The following is a 20,459-nucleotide window of genomic DNA, read 5'->3' as shown; positions in this document are numbered from 1 at the left end:
AATGCTTTGCTGCTTAAGTTGCTAAAATAACGTCTTTTGTTTTCAATATCATTTATCAACATGCTACTTTTGGCTTTTCCTAGGCAAAGAAGTATCAGTGTTTCTATGTATGTGTGTTCATTTCGTTAAATATTACATGCCATTTCGGATAAATAAATATTAACTCATCATTTTTATCATTTATTGGCTTATCATTTATTTCAGTTGATATGGAAATAATAATGCCTTTAATTATTAGTTTCTCTCTTTTATAAGTGTTCTTGGACTCAATATAAAAGATAGGAAGGGAAATAAGGTGTTCTGGCCAAATTCATTTTCAGTTTACAGGCCACATTGCCTTTAGGTGTCTTCATAGGGACATATAATAAAAATGAATTATTTGTATGAGTCCAGGTGTCATAATTAAACTGGAATCCAAGAACTAGAATAGAAACAAAAGGATTTTTGAAGCATTTTTCAGGCTTTGATAGTATCTGGTTATACACAACTCTTCATTTTAGCAGATTTGGGAAAGTGAATGTATAAATAAATATATATGTACTAAGCTGCCTTTAACTTTCTAGCGTCAACAGTAAAAGAAAAAAACTTTGAAATCTATGATGCATGCTTTAAAAAAAAAAAAACAATCACATACTAACCTTTTAGAAGACTTAGAAAGCTATATTACCAGAAGAAATTATACTGTTCTAGGTATTGATGATGCTTATGTGAATAAAAGTATATGTAATATTATCAAATTTATAATGGAATCCAACAGGAACAGATTATACCATTCTCTCGGCCCGGTGACACGAGTGGCACGAAATGGCTATCGAAGCCACGTGAAGGCCAGCAGGTACAATCCCCCTGCGTTCAGGGGCCACAGAACTCCCCTCTGGTGTTGGTGATTGGCTTACACGGGTGTGGTCTTACACTATTTCTGTTCTTTTTCAACTAATTGGTTTAAAAACTAAAAAACTGCCCAGGAAATCTTCGTTTCCGAGGTTTAATCTAGAGATGAATTTGAACTCTTCTTTCTGATCCACGGACCTAATCACTAAAACTTGCATCTGTGTCACATTTTAAAGATAATTCCAAGTTGGTGGCTTTTTAACTGCACCGGTTTTTCTAATGCTGCTAGCTATTGGATGAGCAATACAGAAATCTGCTGATTATTCAGAGGCTACAATCAAAGCACTTGCTTTGCTAATATGTCTACATTAGATTGGTCTTTTGAAAGTTGTTTTAGATAAACTGCAGATGCTGAAGTTAGACTAGTCTACTTTGTAAATAATAGTTGTTTATTTAAACTCGGTGTTCATTCCGTTGTTCATCTAGTTAAACCAGGCCTCTTTCTGTACTGCATCAGCTGCAGGAGAAAATATGGATGGTGGATTGATTTGTGGGCTGGAAGTTACTGATAATGCCTAATCAACCGATTCACAGTACAACAAAATAACCAACTTTAGAAGAAAACTTTATGTCCATTTGATGGTGTCTAATCTCCTTTTGTATACCTCCCTGAATATAAATAGCTCTGGCCTGAAATTTTTAGCGGTTTCTAGGCTTTTAAGTCACTTTGAAGACACCTAAATAATCCTAAAGGGATAAGATGGCAAACGTCAGCAGTGTTCTTCGCTGTTGTAACTTCTGCAGCTCAAGTCAGATCACCAGAGAATGACAGGTCTTTATTAGCATGTTTTAGTTGACGTGTAGAAATTATTCTTGTTTTAAATATAGGACTTTAAATCAGTTGGGAAAAGATATTTAAATGTTTGATTATTTTGTGATGATTTTCTTAAGATACATGAAAAGGAAATACTGGGTTTTGGAGTTACTCCTTTCTTCAAGAGCTGTTAGGCTATAATCAAACCCTTTCACATCGAGAGCATTTAAATGTCATTAAAATGTATTGCAGAAAACCAATTTTTTAAATATGTTGTTATTTTATTTGTTCACCTATTTTAGAATTAAATTCAGCATGGGTTTTCTTTTTTTCTTTTTTGAGCTTTTTTTATTTTTACTTTGAATTTTATATGCTAAAATACTTTTAACAAATAGAATCTTCATTTTTCCTACCAGGATTTAAAGTTTCTAATGGGCCAGAAAAAGTTTACAGCAGTGATGCAGTGTGGCATGTTAAGAAGAAAAGTCTTATTAAATCTTTTGCTTAATCTTTACTAAAGTGAATTACCCTATTCTTTCTCAATTACACCTGTTCAAATGTGTAATAAAATGTGTGTTTTTTAACTATCTGCTGATTTGAACGTCCTGATTAACTTTCGTGACAGCTTATAAATTTCAGATCAATAAACCTTTATAATTGTGTCTTCTCATTCTGAATAAAGTAGCAAAGTTTTAAAGTTAAGAATAATTACATTTTATTTAAGTACCTACTTGGTAACTACTATACTAAACTCTTAGCCTGTGTTTTTCTTCATTTCGTTGTTGCAGTTCTGCAGAATCAGAAGATTTGGCAGTACATTTATATCCAGGAGCTGTGACTATTCAAGGTGTTCTCAAGAGAAAAACTTTGTTAAAAGAAGGCAAAAAGCCTAAAGTAAGATGTTATATTTTAACATTTCTAAAAATATACAAATGTATAAGATCTTAAAAAATATGAAGAGTTGAAATAAAATCACATGTATAGTGCACTTGAAATAATTTAAGATATATATTTCTTAAATTATGTTTCTTAATTTATATTTCAATTAACTCATGAGGATGCTTAAATCATGGTGCCCTCATACTTCTCTGCCGTCTAATATAGTTCTTATTCAAAACTGTTTCTCAGAGAACCTTGAAGCATATACTCTTAAGAAGTATTTTAATAATAAGTTTAGGAAAAATAAAGACTAGAAAGTAACAACTCTATAAAATGGAATCAAACCAATTTTGTTTTGTCTGTTCTAAATCGTTTAACTCAGTCATGCAGTGTTGTTTTCCCACATGAACTAGAACCCAGTGATTAAATGTCCTCTAAACCATAATCATATTAAAAGAAAAAAAAAGTTTGGTAGAACAAAGTTTCTCATATGTAACACAAAAGTTTGTTTTTTCCCAATAGCAACACAGCAGTTTGCCTACTAAAAAAAATTTTTTTTTCTTTTCTCAAATAACATTATAATTCATCTAATTTGGAATGAAAACTTTGATGTGTATCCACACTTAAAGTTTCTGAGGATATGAGGGCTTCTTAAAATATCAAAATTGTTTAAGTGGTCTGATTTTTCTGCTTACATTACAATCTCGAAGCTACACTAGACCAGCTAGTGAACTGAGAATAGCTCGTCAGTTGAGGCATTACCACATGTATGGCACGGCAGATGCCAGAAATAGAGCAGTGAACACGTGCCTGCCTCATGGGGATGACGTTCCAGTGAGGAGACACAGGAGATCGGCCCTTAAAATAAGGTGATGGGATGGAGAATGATGGGGCGAGCAGAGATGTCACCGTAGCGAGGCTTCTGAACTGAGATCCGAATGAGGAAGGTGAGGCGTCCAGGGACAGAGCTCAAATCCAGGGTGCAGGAAGGGCTGTGTGGCTGAAGCACCGGCCGTGGAGGAGGAGGGAGAGAGGAAGTCACAGACTAGAGCTGCGTGACGGTGTATGAGATGTGACGTGCGAGGAAAGGGTTAAAGCGAAGAATCCTTTGGGGTTTTGGACTGAGCTGAGTGAATATTGGGGACATTTATTGAAATCGAAAGGTTTTTTTGAGAGGGGGCAGATAAGTCTTAGCCATGTTCAGTTTGATATGCTTATTAGACATTTAAGGGGAGATGTCAGTTTGGCTCTTTAAAAAGTACAGTTCAGAACGTCAGCAGAGAGGGGGCGTGGCCCGAGAAAGGGATTTGGGAGTCATTAGCATACAGGTAGCATTTGAAGTGTGGACCTGGGTGAAATAGATTATCTATGAAGAAAGTGTAGCTGGGGGAGATTGAACTAGCGTCAGGGTTAGATCAGGAGAGCAAGGCAATGAGATTCAAGTATTGGGAAGGGAATGGGTATGGTACTGGACCATGCAATGCAGGCTAAATATAAAGAAAGGGGAGGGAGGATATGGGATAGGGAGGCCATGGCAATACTAGGTAATATTAAACAGTGATAGATTCTTGATGAGATCAATAATTATCTCAGTGTCAGGTGGAGGTGGTGGGAAAGTGCGGCGCTGAGGTGAGGCTGGGATGCCGGCAGCACGTTAGTAGTGTATTCACGTGGCATACTCCTGTCTGTCCTCTCCAGGTAACATCTTGGACAAAATACTGGGCAGCTTTGTGTGGGACACAGCTTTTTTACTATGCTGCCAAATCTCTAAAGGCTACAGAAAGAAAACATGTAAGTATTCCTCTAACTCGTCAGCATTGTTTCACAGCTTCTTTCCAGTTGTAAAGGAAGTAGTCCTAATGGAATGCAATGGTTTGGGGTTTTTTCCGTATTCTAATCCAGAAGTTCCTAAATCTATTCCTTATTTGAGTGTTGTAATAGAATTTTTTTATTTAGTAAGACTATTCCAAGGAAAGTCCTGGAATAACTTCCCTATTTAGAAGTTTCTTTTTTGAATGCTATTTTTCCATTGCAAATGTCAAAACCGCGTATTACAAATATCTATCTTGGCATCGAAGCCTTCCCAAACCTGGGTTTCTTGTTCAGAAAACAGTCGAAAACTACTGTCTTGTAGTCTCGGTTCCTAATCTATAAAATGTGAAAAGTTGCAAACAACATCTAAAGAACTTTTCACCTCAATCTCTGATTGAGTGATTTTCCCAGCAGTGAAAAGGAATAATCGTTACCATGGTTACTAAGGTCCACTTTCTTGTGCTTCACATTACTTCAAAGAAGCCTCTCAATGCTCATTTCTCCAAATGCAGAATCTTTCTGTAAATCCTTTTTGTATGCTGTTTTGTTTTTATGTGTCAGCGATATATCTTTGAAAGGAAGAATAACTTTCCCTGTTGCATTAATAAAATCTCTTGGAGAGGAATTTTATTTTTAAATCGTGTATTTTGTGGAGGAATTAAGTAGTTTACCATACTGAGGAAAGGCAAGCCACTAAAAAAAAAATTGTCCTTTTACTACTTTAAAATAACCCAAATGACACTACATAATTATTTACTACAGTTTAGCCTTTTAAACAAACCAGAGGTATATGAGAGTACATTTTTTGGTTTAAATGAATCTGGGACGTGCCATTAAGATCGCATCGCCTTCTTTCTTTACCAGCCATACCCACAGCCTGTCACTGTCCTGAATTTCATGTCGATCATTGCCTTGCTTTTCTTCAGCATTTACCATGTATGTTTCCTTAAAACATTGCTTCGTTTTTTAACCGTACATGAATGGAGTCATATACATTAGCCTTTTTATTCACTGTTACAATTGTTTAGATGGAATCCTCACATTGAGGTAAAGGACTATTTTCTTTTTCATTCTGGTCATATTGACTATAATGACCACACATCTGACAAAGTTGCACACATTAGTTTCAAAACCTAAAATATTTTGCCTCTGATTAGTACTGCTGTACTTAAAGGGGAAAAAAAAAAAAACGTAGATGTAGCTCAAGTAAATTCTTTGTCTTAAAATATAGGTAACTCTTCACGTAGGCCTTTTTGACACTTGGCTGGGTTTTGCTTAGTTGATGATTATGAAAATAAATAAAATAAAATGTTTTTCCCTAACTTTGATTATAAAGAATCCAAATTAGAATTGATAACTGAATTTCTCACCTACTGCATATGTTAAATATTTTTATGTATGGAGTTGCTACTTATTAATAGCATATTATGATAGTTTGGTTTTCTAATTATATGAGATTTCTGATAAACTGTGTATATGAAAATGGTAAGAAATTAGAGCATAGGGGGGTTATGAGGAAATCAAATCAAGTGCCAAAGAAATAGACCATATTTCTCATCTTTTTTAAGTTAAAACTGTTGAGATTAAAGAATTATAAGAGCAAGATAGAGGATATAAAGACAGGTCGAAGTTTATATTTAGTATATATTTTAGGATAGAAGAGAGAATGATCCAGAATAAAAGCAATGAAGGAAAAAATGTTTTAATTCTTTTCAAACAAAATTGAAATACAAATTGGAAGAAAATATAAAATAAGCAACAGATAAAGAATTAAAGTCTATTATATAAACACTGCACCACCTATGTAGCGTTCCTGCCAAAAATTTAACCCGAATCTAATTGTCAGGAAACAATCAAATCCAGATTGTGGGACATTCTGCAAGATAACTGGCTTGGATTCTTAAGAACAGAATTTGACAGAATGGGATAGGGGAGAGGAGGATTGTTTTAGATTAAAAGAGACTGAAGAGTCTTCACAGCTGAATGCAATATATGTACCTTGGTTGAATCCTGGAGATAATTAAAAATAGATATGTATAAAGACCATAATTGGGACTATTGAAGAAATTTTAATATAGACTTTATATGATTGTATTTATTTTCTTAAATATGATACTTACATTGTGGTTATATAGGAATATATTCTTAGACACATGTTGAAATATTTAGGGATCAATGTTATGTCTACAACTTGCATTTAAATGTTCCAAGAGATCAACCAAATGCCAGATGTAGATATATGGATAATCACTGTAGCTTTTTCTTTTTCAACATCTCTGTAGTTTCAGTCTCTTCAAAATTAAAAACTGTATGAAAAAATCACTAATGAAAATATACTTGTTTCTATATGTATATAAATATTTTTTTACTATCTAAAGTTTACAGCTTTTGCCTCTGAGGAGCAGAGTAGGCTTGGAAGGTAGAGTAATTGGGGAGAGAAGAGAGACTATTATTTTATTATGTCTACTTTTTTTAATGTTTTAAAATTAAAACATTCACTCAAATTTTTTAATGGAAGTATATCGAGTATTCATTATAAAAAATTTTTTTTGCAGCTATGTTTTGAACTTATCCTTACATGGTAATGAATGACTGAATGAATATTGTTTGATTAAATTTTAAAAACCGAGACTACCTGAAAAAGAAATCTGTAACATATATAGACCTTCCACTACTGAGCAAGAATAAAACAGAACAATAGCAAAATGGAAAAGGGAGATATGTAGAAGATGAAATATAAATGTCTAATACACATGGGAAGAGGATCAGCCTCATTGGTTATCAGAAATGCAGATAAGGGAAGCTGCCTTTGTTTGTTTGTTTTGTTTTGCAGTCAGGCAGAAATTTTAAAGATTGAGAATACAGTATTGGCCATGGTGCAGAGAAACAGACTGTCATCTATGGTCGGCAGAAATTTAAATTAGTATTGTTTTCATGGTGGCGGTCTTGGCTATTTCTGGTCCTTCACTTCTTGCATATAAATTTTAGAATCAGCTTATCAAGTTCCACATAAAACCTTAATGGAGTTTTTATTGAAATGACAATGAATCTGTAGATCAATTTAGGGATAATTGAAATGTTTACAACATTGAATCTTTTCCTTCATCTCATGGTATTTCTCCATTGATTTAGGTCTTCTTGAGTGTCTTTTAACTGTTATACTTTCTGCTAAGTCTTTTGTTAAATGTATTCGTAGGTACCCTTCTTATAAATGACTTTTGTATTCCTAGTGTATAAAATTACGCTTGACTTTCATGTTGATCTTTTCCAAACATCCTCGCTGGTGTTCCTTATTAGTTTGGTAGATTTAGGTGTATGTTCTGTGTAGCTGATATCACCTGTGAGTAATAGTAGTTTTATTTCTTCCTCATCCTTTTTTTTTCTTATCTTACTGGTCTGAGTAGGTCTTTTAATTCAGTCTTGAATGAAGGTGGCAGTGGTGGGCATCCTTATCTGAATGCTGATTTTGAACATTTTACCTTTAAGTGTGTGTGTTGCAGGGTTTTGGGTTTGGAGTTTTTTTTTTTTCTTTCTTGCTTTGTTTTGGTTTAGTTTTTGTGAGTGTTTTTTGTTGTTGAGTAGATACTCTTATTGAATTAGGAAGTTCTCTATTTCTAGTCTGTCATAAATATGCATTATATTTTAGCAAATGTTTTTATTTTACATCGACTGAGTTGATCATATTTTTTTTCTCTCCTAATCTGTTAATATGGCAAGTTACTTTAATAATTTTTTTAAACTAACTATACTTTCTTGAAATAAACCCAGCTTAGCCACGTTAATTGACTTCTAACATTAAACCATCCTCATATTCCTGGGATAAATCCAGTTTGGTCATCATGTATCACTTTTTTATATACTGCTAGATTTGGGTTACCAATATTTAATTTTTTTTATTTCATTTATGAATGAAATTAACCTAATTTTCTGTTCTTTTATAACAACCCTTTTTTTGCTACTAAAGTATAACTTAAATAGAAAAGTAACAAGCATGTTAAGAATACTTTTTTTTAGACTGTATTATTAAGAATTGTCCGATAGCACTGCTTGTTTATTAAATCATCCGGTTTAAGATAACACCCCTATAACATTGTACGCCTTAAACTTACACAATGTTATATGTCAATTATATCAATAAAACTAGAGGAAAAATGATAACACCTTTATTAAAATGCAAGTGCGTTTCTTATAAGAAAGAGGCAAGGGGCAGCAAAGTAACAGAAAAACAACATAGGCGAATTTATCAGTCCACTAATAGATCGTGCTCTTTGGGAACGGACACTAGGACAGGTAGGTATTGGTAAAGAGTTGAAGCTGGGAAAGATCTGGAAAGCAGGAGACTATCTAGAGATAGTCTAGGTGCCTAGATGGAATCATAGTCTAAGGCCCCAAGTAGACCTGACCAGCACGAAGTCACAGATCTCATCTCTCACTAAGAGAAAGAGAAAATACGTCCTGTGGCACTTAAATTTTACTTAAGACGAGCTATGAAGATAACCATTAATTATCTTTTTATCTCTCAGTTCAAGTCAACATCAAATAAGAATGTGTCCGTGGCAGGATGGATGGTGATGATGGCCGATGACCCGGAGCATCCAGATCTCTTCCTGATGACTGACTGAAAGGTGAGTCGTTAGCATGACTAGAGGTCAAGATGCTGCTTACACAGGACTTTGGATAAACCAAAACCTAGTTTAACTGAAATACTCAACCTGGTAGGGTTTGTGTAGTTTTACCTCTTGGGAAATATTTCCTTCACATAAGGTATGGCAATGATATCATTATTTTAAATATCAGTTAATATCTATGAATTGTTTCTTTAATAAGTTTATTAAACAAGCTATTTTCTTTGCTGCAGGGCATAAGCTCGAAATTAAAAGCCCAAGGAATCCCTAGAGAGCTAGTTACCAGGCAGGCAGGAGGAAAAGAGGGAATTTGAGAATCTATAGGCCACTGTTACCTTAAAATCTCAGAGATTTGCCATGTATGCAGTACCTTCACTTACACCCTGAAGCAAATTGTTATTCTTAAGTTCTGAATATGGTGGAAGTTTTCCTTTAAATGATTTTTAATTAAATTAATTGCTTATTCGACTCAAAGCACTTTGCAAAGAAGTATAAATTATAACAGTTCACTTATACTACATAGAGACATTTATGAATAAAATTATTGGCTGCCGACTATAGGAGTTTTTTAAGTGGAGGGTGGGCTGCGTAGAATCATTTCATACCTCCCGACCTTGCTCGTGCCTATGGGGAGATCTCGGGTGGTCGGTCATCAGAACAGACCCTGACGTGACTGCTGCTCTTCCCTCGTGACAGCTGTCGATAAGCACACAAAGGGAGCCCCAAAGGAAATGCCTTCATATCTGCCCAGAATCTTCCAGCAACTCACAATGGAAATATCACATTACCTTTTATTGACTGTACAGTTACATTTTGACCTGTATTCAAAATGCATTTTATATCAGTAGATATTCTGCTTTTAGGTTATTATGGTGTTTTAAGTAAAAACGTAAGTAATATATGTTGGATACAAAAAAGTAATAATTGTGGCCAGCTCAATTGTAGGAATGCCTTCTATTAGATTAATCTAATATCCGCATCTGAGTTCAGCCTGCAAAACAGAATTTTTGAATAATTAACATTTGGAGAAGAAAAAGTATTGCTTCTAAAAGTGAAAAAGTTCTTTGTTAGAATCTCAAAGAAAAGCTGCATTAATGCCTAAATATAGCTCCTGTGCCATTGAATGCAGTTATAAAAGAAAGTAAAAATCGGTGAAAATTGGGAAACAAAATGAACTTAGATCAATGAAAAAAGAGAATAAAGCTCAATTTAGGGCAATCTGTAGTACATAAATCCTTTCTTTTCTCAATTTATCTTAATACATATAACCATATAAAAATGCTTATTATTTGTCAGTCCTGAATTAGACTGACATAAGATCTGCTAAATACACACAACACAGATGAATTTCTGATTTTCTAAAAGAGAGAAAGGTATCTCCTCAGATTTTTCCCAGAAAGCCCTCAGTAAACCTGTAATAATTTCGACAGATATAACTAAAAACTAAAGGCATAGCCGATATTGAGGTCGGCTGATTAACCTTTAATCACAGTATATAGCTAACGTCTAAATGTTAAACAGATGAAGCGTTTTGGCCTGTAAAAACTTCATATTAAAATCTAAGACATATTAACATCTAAGAGATCATCTAAGCAGTACTGAGAACAGATATTCTGTGCTCTCATCCACACACAAATCTAGAGAAAGCAAACAATTTTATTTAGATATACTTTCCTCTAAAAGAACATATAAGGAGACAAAAGTACTTCTCTTTCAGTTCATAAACAGCAAAACAGTGACCTTCTGCATAAACAATGCCACGTAAATGTGGCTCAGAGAACTCTCTGTACTGGAAAATCAGGTGTTGGAAGAATAGAATTATGAAACTGAGAACTCTCGTCACATTTTAGTTTGCTCTTTGGTAGCTGGCATAATTATTATATGTCAGAGTCCTTAAATTTTAATTATTTCTCCCTTGTTTTGATTTTAGGAAATTCATACAAGTTTCAAGCTGGCAATAGGATGAATGCAATGCTGTGGTTTAAGCATTTGAGTGCTGCCTGCCAAAGTAACAAACAACAGGTGAGCATTCCTATTAATTCTCAAACAGTCCACAACTTGGGCGTGTATTTAAGAGTGTTCCAAAGAGAAGTAAGTAGACTGGTTTCCCGAATGAAGTGGGAAAGTGGTTTTGTTTTTATTCTTCTTGACAGCAATCAACAAGACATGAAATCCAGATTTTAGTGAGGAGATGGGCAATAAACAAGTGAACAAATAAAATTTCAAACAGTGAAAGCTACATAAAGAAAACAGAATTATGTGATGTAAGGTGGTGGTAGTAGAGGCAGCCTTAAACAAATAGGAGCAAGCAGCAAAGACCTCTGTAAGGAGATGACGTTGACCTGAGTGAGAAGGAGGAACAGCCCCACGGAGACCAGGGAAAGCAGTTCCAGCAGAGGAATCCAAAAGTGCAAAGACCCTGATGCCGGAACGAGCTTAAGGTGTTCAAAACAGGGAAATGGAGGCCACGTGGGCAGAGTACGGTGCGAGGCAAGGGAATGTAGCTCTAGAGAGGGCGAGAGTTAGCGGCACTCCAAATTAATAAAGTTTGTTCTGATTCATCTTTATTTGTTCTGTTGGCAACTTGATGAGGGTTTCTGTGGTTGCAGTAAAACCAAAACCATTTGGATTTTTTTGCGTTTATTTTACTGAAACAAAGAAGGTCTAATTCAACAGCTTTCAGCTGCCAAGGAGAATTAATCCCTAGTGCTGTTTTCCCCAAAATCCCTGTTGCAGTCTTAGCATTGAACCGCACATCGGTTGGGCAGACATAAACTCTCTATACACTTTTTTATAGCAGTTCTTAGTTGAATATATTTGAAAACCATTGGTTTAAGGTACTGAAAGATGGAAGTATACAGTGTTATCAGCTAATTTTGAATAATATACTATGTAAGTTTGTAAACTTTATGAAAGTATTTTCCACCCTGTGCTGTCAGGACCCAAGTTATTACCCTCTCTGCGATAAAGGAAGAACCTAAGGCCCAGAGCTGCTAAGCTTCCTGCACAGGGCCCAACAAGTAAAACTGGTAGACCTGAGACTTAAGCTCTGTCCTCATCCTTTAGGTCCGTTCCTCTTAAGTATTGTTGGAATGGGCCTTGTTCTCGTATGATTTTTATTTGACGTACATATGAAAGACTAATAGCAGTATTTGGTACCATTTTTAGCAACTTCCATGAAGGACATGAAATGCCATACAGCAAAAATTACTCTCTCACCTTTGTCAGTTAGTGTCTGGGACGGAATGAAAGAAAGGGACCTTTTGCCTAGACTGCGCTTTTTAGGACTCCGTTCCATGCTGTACGCTTTTTTTAAATGTAGCTTAAGGAAAGTATTTAGTGTCATTTTTTAAAATCTCAGATTTCAGGGTTAATCTAGACGGTGTATGCATACCCACGTAGGGGTTCAGTTTCTCTTACTGTGTTATTGGACCTTCCTGCTTAACGAGTCAGCCAGATGTGTGTAAACAGGTTTTGTTTGTTTCTTTCTATACCTGCAAGAATCAGAGTAGTGACAAATTTATAAATAAAAGCTATAAAATCTGAAAATTTTTAGTAGAAGACTAATTGACTCAAATACAATATACCTCAGACCTCATTCAGGCAACTTAGGAAATGAAACTTTTACTTTATTTAAATATGGGTTTCTTAAGGCCAGACCTGAGAATTTATACTTAAGCACTTGAGCATTTGCATTGTATTTGATTTGTAATTCAAGTAAAATAATTTCTCATTTAGAAGTTGACATGTGTAGGAGATCCATTTTTTTAAATATCTTAGGTTTTTAAAAAAAGATGGTAAAGAGTAAGCTGTTAAGCTGTTTTTATTAAATTTATTGGGATGACATTGGTTAATAAAATTTGAATAGGTTCTAGTGTACAGTTCTGTAGCTCATCATCTGTCTGTCGCATCGTGTGTTCACCACCCAGAGTCAATTCTTCTGTCGCCATATGTTTGACCCCTTGACCCTTCTTTACCTCCCACCACCCCTTTTCCCTGTGGTAACCACTAAACTGTTGTCTGTGTGTCTGAGCTTTTGTTTGTCTTCATTTATTGCTTTTGGTTTTATATCCCACATATGACTGAAATCATATGGTTGTCAACTTTTTCTCTGTGACTTATTTCATTTAGCATGATTATCTCAAGATCCATCCATGTTTGTTGAATTTCAGACTTGTCAAGAAATCAAATTAAATTTGATCCAATCTATAAGCAGCAGACTTATAAAACCCATTGATTTTTAAGTCACGAAGTGTCAGAGCAGAATTTATCTAACAATGACTTTTATTCTTTTATATTTATTTTCATGATGATTTCACAAAGAAATTTTTAGTAATGTTTGTTATAAAATTATCTGCGCCGGATCTGAAAACTTGAACGTAGGAGCGTGTCGTAATACATGCAAAGGAGAAAACAAAGGACGACAAGGGCGTCTGGAATCGCAGCCTGCTAGAGCCACACTTATTTCCTCATTCGTTTATTCACTTGTGTGGGACACCAAAGATACCGTCTTTACCCTTCGTCCTCTCCAGACTTCACTTGACTGGAAAGGGAGCGTTAGCTCATCTCAGTGATCTTCTCCAAAAACGTCCTAGCATATTTTACTCATGGTTCATGAATGATTACAGTACCTTCTATCACATTCCTTTTTTTAAAGATATCTTGGACCAGAAAAACTTTAATACCTGGGCTTTCTTAAAATGACGAGGAAAGATAAACAGTATTTTAAAAAACAACTTTTAAATGCTGTCAGTTTGTAATGCTTCTATTCTTTAGGTTCCTACAAACTTGATGACTTTTGAGTAAAAGCCTGAGAAAGAAGAGAGGCGACTTGCTGCTCCCAAGCGAGAGCAAGGACCTGATGACAGAGCGCCAGCGAAAAACCAGTCCTGTGCCAGGAGGAGCCCAGAGGTCCGTCTCAGCCTTTGGAGTTCTGAACCCAAAAAAGCACTAATGTCAGGGAATGAAGTGAGACATTCCCAGAGAACAAATCGAGTTGCAAAACAAACTGCCATGGACCTGCTTCTCATCTCTGAACCGACCTGCAGAAACCACTGCCTTAACAGAATGAAAGGAAAAGCAACTTGAAACACCAAATAGTGTGTGTGAACCTTCGGGCGGTGCTGTGCTTGGAATAGATCGTAGCTAATTTGCATTTCTTTTACCTTTGTACTAATTTGGGAGGGGAGGCGGGGGTCGCCTTTTTTAGATACACTTTAAAAAGGAAAAACATGTTTCTAATGCGTTACATCAGGAGCTGGTTTTGAACCGGAGGTGTAGAGATAGGCTAGTTAGCAGGATTCTAGTAGCCGGTCCACCGGAAGATGGTTAGGCCCCCACTGGTCTGCAGCCTCACTCACTCTCACAGCCAGAGTGTAGGCCCTAGAAATGTTATAATGTGAGTTGTTGGGGTTTGTTTGGGACTTAAGGAGGGTTTTTGTTTGGTTTTGGATGAGGGAAGATATTTTTAAACACTAAACTTCTGAGATTTAGTACTGTATGGGGAACATTACTTCCTGCAGGAGGTATAAAGGCTGAGTGTTCACGTGCCAGACACTTCTTTCAAGTGGGCTCCAGAAAACATGGTCGTTTTCAACTGGGTTTAAATTCAGCCTTCTATATGAATTCTTTCTTGGACCACAGATCTGCTTAGCAGGGAACTGTAATCCCAAACTAAACTTTTCTGAGATTTTTACAGTAATCACATTTTTTTTTTCAAGTTAATTGGATTATCCCTTCTGCCAGCCACCGGTGATTTTTATCCTTGAGGTGATATATTGATATTTCATCAGGGTATTTTCCTTTTCAGTGTTTAACGTGCACAATGCCAGGTTTTTAAATTCATCTTCATTATTTTTGTTCAATATGTGATTCAGGATCACATTTGTTTAGAAGAGATTCCACATGTTATATGTGTGTTTTATTATAATTTTAAAAGGGAAAAGATTGAGATTCTGGGAATTTAAAGTCAAAAGTTTCCTTCCTAAACAACTTTAAACGTTTTTCTGAAAACTTACAATATAGTAACTTACTATATATACATATATACATACACACATACACACACAGATATTGGTCTCTACCATGAAACCATATTTTGTCAGTAGTTGACCAAGCAGTTTTGTGAGAGCTCTTCTATGCAATAATGCATTTAATATCTAAAATACAAAAAAAAAAAAGTTTGAAGGTGAGATGCCTTAGAGTTTTAACAAAAAGTGGCATTTGAACAAAGACTTTGTGTTGGGTGTTATACACTCACGAGGCATCATTAAGTTTTAGCAGTGCCCCAGAGTAAGAAAAGCTTTCTGACTGATACCTTCTTGTAGGCTTCCGTTACTTTGGGCCTCACATAAAAATTTTCACGTTTGTATTCTTAGAAAATGTTATACATTTTTCTCCTAAGTATTTCACTCTCGAATCCATGAAACTTAAATAGAAAATATTGCCCACAGAATAATTAGGTAAGTAGAAGAGCTTTTTTCTGAGTGCTATGTCTTTAAATTTAGTTTTCTGTTTCAAAAGGATATTAAGAGTTCATATGTTTTTCTCACATATAGCACAGTTAGAAATACCATCATTTCTGGTTTTGTGGAAAATGACATGGGCTAGAGAGAGCAAACTGTTGCCTGTGCTGAATGATTTTTCAGTTAATGACCTCCGGAACTTAACCCACGCTGGGTGCGCAGATGGACGCCATCTGCACGGCTGATAGTGTTACTGTTAGACCTTGCTCACCTTACTTTTGTTCTGCTTTTTTTTTTTTAAATTCCTTAATCTGCTTACTTCTCTTCAGAAATAAGTATTTTTCACCAGTGTATGTGTTTTTTAAAAATTATTGTGGATGAGACCCTGTGGATTTTTTATTATTATTTTGTTTGTCGTAAATAAGCTAAAGTAGACATGTCATAGGTTGACCATTTCTGAAGAGATACGTAACTGGAAGTCGGAGCCTGACATCACGCAGTTTTGCCAAAGAGGGAACTAAACTGGAAGATGTGTTTGATATTTTCTGCTCTAAACATTAGTGGGTGCTTGCACAGAGTAAGAATAGTGTTCAGTTTGGTAAATAGTCCGTATATAGAATCGTGGTCTCTGACTGCCGGAAACTCTTTAACATAACTGCATAGAAGTGACCATTGTTCTTCTGTCTCCAAATTTGTCCGTCCAAAAGATTAGTCCTTGCTTTTTAAGATTATTTTAGCATTTGAAGCAAATGGAAACCAGTGAGAGAAGTGAATTAAAATAGTATAGGTGAATTTTTTATTACTGCTCACCAGGTGATATCTAATGATAACTCAAGAAAATATGTCACCAAAATATATTAAATATTTAGGTAGTTTATTAGTGGGATGATGAATTTATCTCCCTTTTACCCTTTATAAATTAGTAAATTGGTGATTCAGAAGCTTGAAATTTCCATCAATATTAAGTTCATTCGTTTCCTAGCCAAGAAAAACTCATAGAGTGATAATTTAAATTTAAGCTAGTCTGTGATAAGCATAATGATTGGCATATTATATGGCCTGATGTAACAGTATGTAATACCAGCCAAAATGCAATTTGAGACATGCCTCATTTAACATTTTATTTGAACATGAAAGCTTATTTTTCGTATGGAAGTAATGTATTAGTTTTTAAAATATAACTATAAAAATAACTGCATAATGACCTTCCAGAGCACTATTTTTGGTTTCATGTCCTCTCTGTGTCTGGGTCCTGCTTATTTTTCAGAGGTTTTTTGTTGTTGTTGTTGTTGTTCTCACTGTAACCTCCAAATGGTAAGCATTGAAAGAGAACTGATCAAACACACCTTCCTATTTTGTTTTCTTCACTATGTAAATATTGTTTGTGTAAACATTACAAAAAGGGATCCAAACAATTTGAGTTTGAGTATTTTTTTCTCCTTAGGCATGTGCTTCCATGACATGTTTTTCTGTGTGGGAAAATGCCATGTGACTATTGCACTACCTTCCGTATGAACTGTCAGTATTTGGTCTTTCTGTGTGTCAAGAGTTAAGGTGTCTATAGCTGTGACATTTTTATAAGTGGCTTTATTCCTCTTCTAGAAGATTTATAAAAGAGACCAAGGAACGCTATTGTTATAGAAGGAGAAAATGTTTACAGTCTGTAGTGTATACTATGTATTAGTTGAAACCGGGGCCCTCCAAGAGCAGCCTAGTCTGTTGATCTCTTGGGATTACTAGATTTCTAGAATTTACCTGGCCAAATGACTTGAGCAGAAGTTTCTTTCCCTTTTTTTTTTTTTTTCCTTTGGTAGATTAAATTGTAAATAAAACTATAGGGCATCATATGAAAGGAAATTGATAATGTATCCACTGTTGACTTTCTTTCTGTTTTTTGAGGCACATTCCTTTACAACCACACTATCTTCTGCAAACAAGGGGTACCAGCATTGCTTAATGGAAGGTAATCTTTAAAAAAGAAACCCTCTGCTACAAAGGCTTTTGAAGTAATTGGATCCCTTTTTGGAAATGAAGATGAATTCGACTGTCCCGGTGAAATGCTGATACTGCTGTTTTACGATTAGATGAGCTAGAGCAAGTGGTGAGGCTTGTCTGACTTGCTCAGATATCTTTGCTTTTATTTTCTCTCTCCTGTATTATTTCTTTCAAACCTAGTAAACTTATGATTTTATAGCCAGAGTGGCATTTTGTTTTTTCAAAGCTTTGAAATACACTGTTACTTAATCACACTGATGACAATTATTTTCCATGTGAAGTCAGCCTTTCCAAAGTGATTCAAGTACTTTTTGCTTTTGCTCCCCTAAAAATGGCTTGTGTCTAAAGTGACTATTTTCATTCTATTTTGAGGATTTTCACGAAAGAGATCTGCGATACAAACTCGTAAGCTCATCGAAAGCAATCTCATTACACTGGTATCTCAAGTTGGAGCGTGGGGAAACTTTGGTCAGTGCCTTATCGATTCAAAGACCAAGTTTAGGGCATCGAGTATTGACAGCGATCATTTGCCCTCCTACTCCTTTATTTCAGGAGTGTGTGCTCTCCCTCTCTCCACCAGCTTACTCTTTCTCATGGCAAGTTTAAGAAAGTCTGTACAGACACCTCTAGGAATCGTGGCATCCTTGGTTTCGAGTCTTTGTAGACAAGCGCCCTCTCTGCTCCTCTCCTTCCAGGGTAGGAGATTAAAAACAAATCCACCCAAATCAGCCTTTGGGTGAACACTCTTAAGAACAACTTTGAAGAGCATCTGTCAAGCTCAGTTAATTTTGTGTTGTTGATATTGGTTTGTTTTTTTTTTCTTTTTTGAGCGTAGACTTACACATAAGGCCTTTCAGCAAATCTCTAAAAGAATATGATACAACCGAAAGGATTTGTTTGGGTTTTATTAAAGGTACTGGAATTTTGTAATGAGAGTTCCTTTGGCCAGAAATGAGATTTAGTTTGGTTCATTCTTACATTTAAATAAGACTCAGAACAAACAAGCACTCACTTAACTTACGCATTATGATTTACTTGAAAATATGATGGCAGGAAACTGAAAACAACTCCAATATATAAATTAAAGGGAAGTTTAATTTATACAGTTTACTAGCTTTCCCAGCAAAAGCGAAGCTGGAAAACATTTTGCTTCTCTGAGATTATTGCAATATCTGGAGCCACTGTTGTTCAACTGAGTCAAGAGGCTATTTTCAAAAATTTTAAAGGACTTGTCTATTCCCAAGTAGGCAGGTGGACTCTTTAAGGCCACCTGAGGGATTAAGCGGTCCTTGAGGGTTGGTTATTAGCAGAATTTAAATTTTGATTTTAGTCATTTCGACTGCAAAGTAGTGATGAGGTTAAAGGGTACATAATCAGGCTGCTTTGGAATTGAACTTGAATAGGCAAGCAGACAATTTCATAAGTATTAGCTGTGCTTTAGGTACCAGGTAACAAATACTAAGTTTCCCCTGAAGACATCATTTATTAGAAGTAGTCACAAATAGAAGCCAATAATTGTTGACTTATTAAGTCTGACGGAGTAGCCAATAAGAAGTCACTAGACCCTTCAAGAGCTTCTACCCTTGAGCAGTGACAGTTTCGTCGTTTCACAGCCGAAGTGTGTGTGTGGGAGGGGGCGGGGAACTCATTCACAGCGTAATCTGAAGGAGATACACATCTGTGGGGATTAAAACCCAGTGATGATTAATAGAGAAAAACACAAGCCATTTTTATTCTTTATCTCAGTTAACGTGCGGTACTCTAATGATGAAGCACTCGATTGCACTGTGACCTCCTTGAGTGATGTGCAACCTACTTCCTCTCTCACTTTTTGTCCCTATTTAATATGCAAATGTGAGCGTGAGATCTTCGGTGTGTTTGCATAAGCTAATTTAAAATGAATTTACAGTTTTCTGAAATATTTCTATTGAAATAAATGACTTAAAATATAGGTTGTACAGGGGTAATTTATTACCATATTTTTACTTTTTTCATTAACTTTTGAAGTGCATTTTATCAGTGACTTTGAAATAAATCCTCCAACTTGATTTTCTCCTCTTTCTAAAATAGTCGACAGCATTTCTCTTGGTAAGGAGAAGCTGCTGTCTGGGTCAACTTCAGTTGCTCTTCTCTGTGCCCGGACAAGGATGGGCAGTAGAGGTCAAGTGTAGATTTCCAACACGTCCCCGCTCCACGTGTGTGCTGTGGTAGGGACAGTCCCCCCAAGCGGCCCTCTTTGCAAATACTGTATTTCATAGATTCTCAGACATGATTTTTTTTTTCACATTTTACCATTTCTGAAAGCAGAATCCATCTTCCAGCCTGGGGAGCTTTCAGTTGGAAGGAATACGAAAATACCCGTGTTGAGTCTCATGTAAGTCATCGGCCGGGGTGTCGGTCATACCCTATCTAAGAATTCCACACAGGCTGGCCTCTAAGAAGGCTCAGTGTTTGGGCAAACCAAAACTCTGTTTTCAGCAATTCTCTCCCCTCTCTTGTGGCCTTTGAAAATTTTCACTGTCCCTGTACTGGAACCAAAAGAGTGACAGCTCCCTGATAGGGTCAACCTGTCTTTACCTCACACACTGCCACCTTTGTCTTAACATCAGTTTTCCGTATGTGCAGCTAAGTTTCTGGGTCCCCTTTTCCATCTCGTTAGTTGTTGGTCCTGGAGCCAGTGGCACATCGTCTTCATTGCTGTAGAGCCGTATAAGTCTTGGTATCTGATGAGGTAATGATAATGTTCTTTACATCTGCCTTAGATGTTCTTAACTCCTTTGTCTTCCATACGATCAGTGTGTCAAGTTCAGTGAAAATACTGTTGATATTTTTATTGGAATTGCTCTGAATATATAGGTTAATTTGAGAAATAACAGTTTTGAAAAGTGTATTCCTCTGATTTATGAACATGAAACATTTCTCCATTTACTTAGGATTTTAATGTCCCTCAGTAACATTTTACAGTTTTCTCTCTACTGGTTTCATACATCTTTTATTAACTTATTCCAGGTACACTAGAAGTTTTGTTTCTATGAATAT

At 35.7% G+C, this 20,459-nt stretch overlaps 1 protein-coding gene across 2 annotated transcripts in view; it reads left to right on the top strand.

The window, feature by feature from the left end:
• RALGPS2 (Ral GEF with PH domain and SH3 binding motif 2) overlaps positions 1-19,371 on the top strand; it is a 119,135-nt gene extending 99,764 nt beyond the window's left edge. Inside the window, exons 15-19 of one of the 2 annotated variants that reach the window (XM_025043973.1) lie at positions 758-835; positions 2,434-2,539; positions 4,223-4,315; positions 8,860-10,983; positions 13,738-19,371. In XM_025043973.1, the coding sequence (XP_024899741.1) occupies positions 758-835; positions 2,434-2,539; positions 4,223-4,315; positions 8,860-8,958 (376 nt within the window). In that variant the 3' untranslated portion in view covers positions 8,959-10,983; positions 13,738-19,371. The remainder of the gene's footprint in view (positions 1-757; positions 836-2,433; positions 2,540-4,222; positions 4,316-8,859; positions 10,984-13,737) is intronic. The other variant, XM_025043974.1, reaches the window with a different exon arrangement.
• The last annotated feature ends 1,088 nt before the right edge of the window (positions 19,372-20,459 follow it).

Source organism: Pteropus alecto, unplaced genomic scaffold (assembly GCF_000325575.1).
Source record: "Pteropus alecto unplaced genomic scaffold, ASM32557v1 scaffold101, whole genome shotgun sequence".
In the NCBI taxonomy this organism is placed as follows: domain Eukaryota; kingdom Metazoa; phylum Chordata; class Mammalia; order Chiroptera; family Pteropodidae; genus Pteropus; species Pteropus alecto.
This window is presented reverse-complemented; position numbering and strand designations above follow the sequence as displayed.